This window comes from Puccinia triticina, chromosome 3A, assembly GCF_026914185.1.
Source record: "Puccinia triticina chromosome 3A, complete sequence".
NCBI classification, from domain to species: Eukaryota; Fungi; Basidiomycota; class Pucciniomycetes; order Pucciniales; family Pucciniaceae; genus Puccinia; species Puccinia triticina.
In genome coordinates, this window is record NC_070560.1 from 4,513,040 (window position 1) to 4,515,276 (window position 2,237).

Below are 2,237 nucleotides of genomic sequence, written 5' to 3' on the forward strand. Positions count from 1 at the left end.
AGAACGCGCCGTTACTCTACCGTTCACTTGTCGGGAAATGCTGAGCCACCCAGTCTCTACTCTACGTTAGTCCTTTGTTCTACACCTCGCGCTGCTAGGAGAGATGCAGCGGGCTCAGCAGTAATTTGCACTTATATAAAGCCATCATAGCCCCCCAGTCCCCCCCCAGCTAGCTCGTCTTTCTCATCCACACCACAAGCTCTTCCTCCCCCTCGGTAGCCAGAACTTCCCTGATAAGCTTGGCCTGCCGCTGATCTTACCACTGCCCCTTTCGTCCATCACCAACACCAGCGCTTTCACTGTTTTCTGCTTCTTCCTCCACACCCCTTCTTGCCTCACCTCCATAGTTTACAAGTCCGCCGAGGCTATATCTGCAGATATTTCACGAACGCTGCAATGGATCACGACAACATACTCGGTAAGTTCAGCGCAGCTATTCCTCCTGACCTAAATACGTAGTACCGAGGGCTAACATTTGTGTCTAATTATTACAGCCAGGTACATGCCAATCATCATGTCGCGGATGGCTGCCAACGAGGCTGAAGATGCAGAGATGGAAGGCCGAGCTCGCGGCAGGCGTCGAGCATCTTCTCGCGCTCGACGAGAAGCCCCTTTGCGGACCGGACCGGTAATTTCTTTCTTCGACAGATGTAATGCTCCCTGGCCCGAAGATCCCCAGCCGGAATCGGAAGAGCCCCAACCGGAATTAGAAGATCCTCAGCCATCTTCCTTCGTGCTACCGAATGCTCCTCCTCCCAGGCAGACCCGGCCAGCAGTATCTCACGTTTTACAATGGAATGTCCCTCGTATCTCCGACAGTCAGCAACGATGTGGAAACAGAAAACCAAAGCTAAAAAAGCTCCCCTACGTGGACCGGGAAGCAAAGACTTCAACATTGGAAGAATTGTGCAGCAAAGGATCGCCATTTGCTTTTCCCGGAGGACCCCGCCACCCTAGGGTCCACACCCTGATCGGCCGAGATGATCGGGTTCCTCCGCCACGACGAGGGACCCCTTCCAGCCCGACTGGAAGCTCGGAATGGCAATCCACGAGAAGGTCTCCACTCCAGCTTCTCCCGGACCCACCCCCGCCACCGAGCAGTCAAATCGGACCCGTACGGCAAGAGCGGAGGCATAATCGAAGTGACCCTTACGCCGGGAGAAGGCGTAACCGAGTCAGGGAATCATCGACAGGTGGAAATTGAATCAAAGTGAGTCTTCGCGGCTTTCTCATTTATCCATTCACTTTTCCAGTACAAGCGCTGATGTTACAATCTTTCAGATCTATCGTGTTCCTTGTCTCTTCGTTCAGCTGGAGTTATCTTTCCCAGATGCAAACCATGTCATGTACTTTATTTTCCTCGAGTTTTCTGAAATCCATGTATCTTTCAATATTAAATTCTGAGCGAATCTCTCAGTTTGACATGAGCAGTCTCGTCGTGACTTGGCTTTTTGCTTGAAGGTAAATCATTTAGAGTCTTGGTTGTTACAGCCACATGATTCATTCATGTTCGCTCAAGGTTCCCATTACAAGACCATAAGGTGCATATAGGTCGTCGGCGATGAATTTGATGATGTCACCTGGTACTGGAATTTATTCGACCGTGAGTGCAGAATCCGAGCCTTCTACGAATCAAAGACACCTGGGGAGCTGATTGTTTTGGATACTGACCAAGATCAGGCGAAGATTGAAGTAAGCAGGGTTAGCGAAGACTTTCAATGGCTTGAGACCAATTGGCCCGGTTTCGAAACCCGCCTCGTTAACCACGCAGCCCCGGTCGTGGTCTAGCTTTTTTGTTTTTAAGTTTGCACACTGTGAATCTGAGAAATATTAAACTGAGAGACCAACAAAACAAAATTGCTAAGTGAGATAATTCTTGTCGGCTCTGATAGAGCACATTCGTTTCAGGGGTCGGGGGACCCGGCTCGCCTCAAAGAGACTTCGCGCGAGGGGAAGCGCCGCTCGAGCATCCGGGGGACTCGCGCGGAGCGCCCTTTCATTCAAGGCCTGATTCCAGCGGCTCCTCCAACGGCGACGGCAAACAGCTCGTCCCTGAAATGGCGATGTTCGACCAAATTTTCAGGTGTGTATTGGCTGTTCTGCTGATCCCGCCAGAGAGGCAGTCACAGGCCTCCGATTCGAATTGATAACCTTGTATTGAGTTTACCCTCTACGTACGTGTCAATACAAGGGTTTTTCTAGAAAAAAAAAATTGTTGCCACAGATATATGGGGCTA

General features: G+C 50.8%; 1 protein-coding gene across 1 annotated transcript; it reads left to right on the top strand.

Moving 5' to 3' along the window:
- Positions 1–396: 396 nt before the first annotated feature.
- On the top strand, positions 397–1,204 carry PtA15_3A492 (uncharacterized protein; the record flags this gene model as incomplete). Its single annotated transcript, XM_053167466.1, has 2 exons — positions 397–418; positions 495–1,204. The coding sequence occupies 2 exons, from the start codon at positions 397–399 to the stop codon at positions 1,202–1,204; spliced, it is 732 nt and encodes a 243-aa protein (XP_053018680.1).
- Between the last annotated feature and the right edge of the window lie 1,033 nt (positions 1,205–2,237).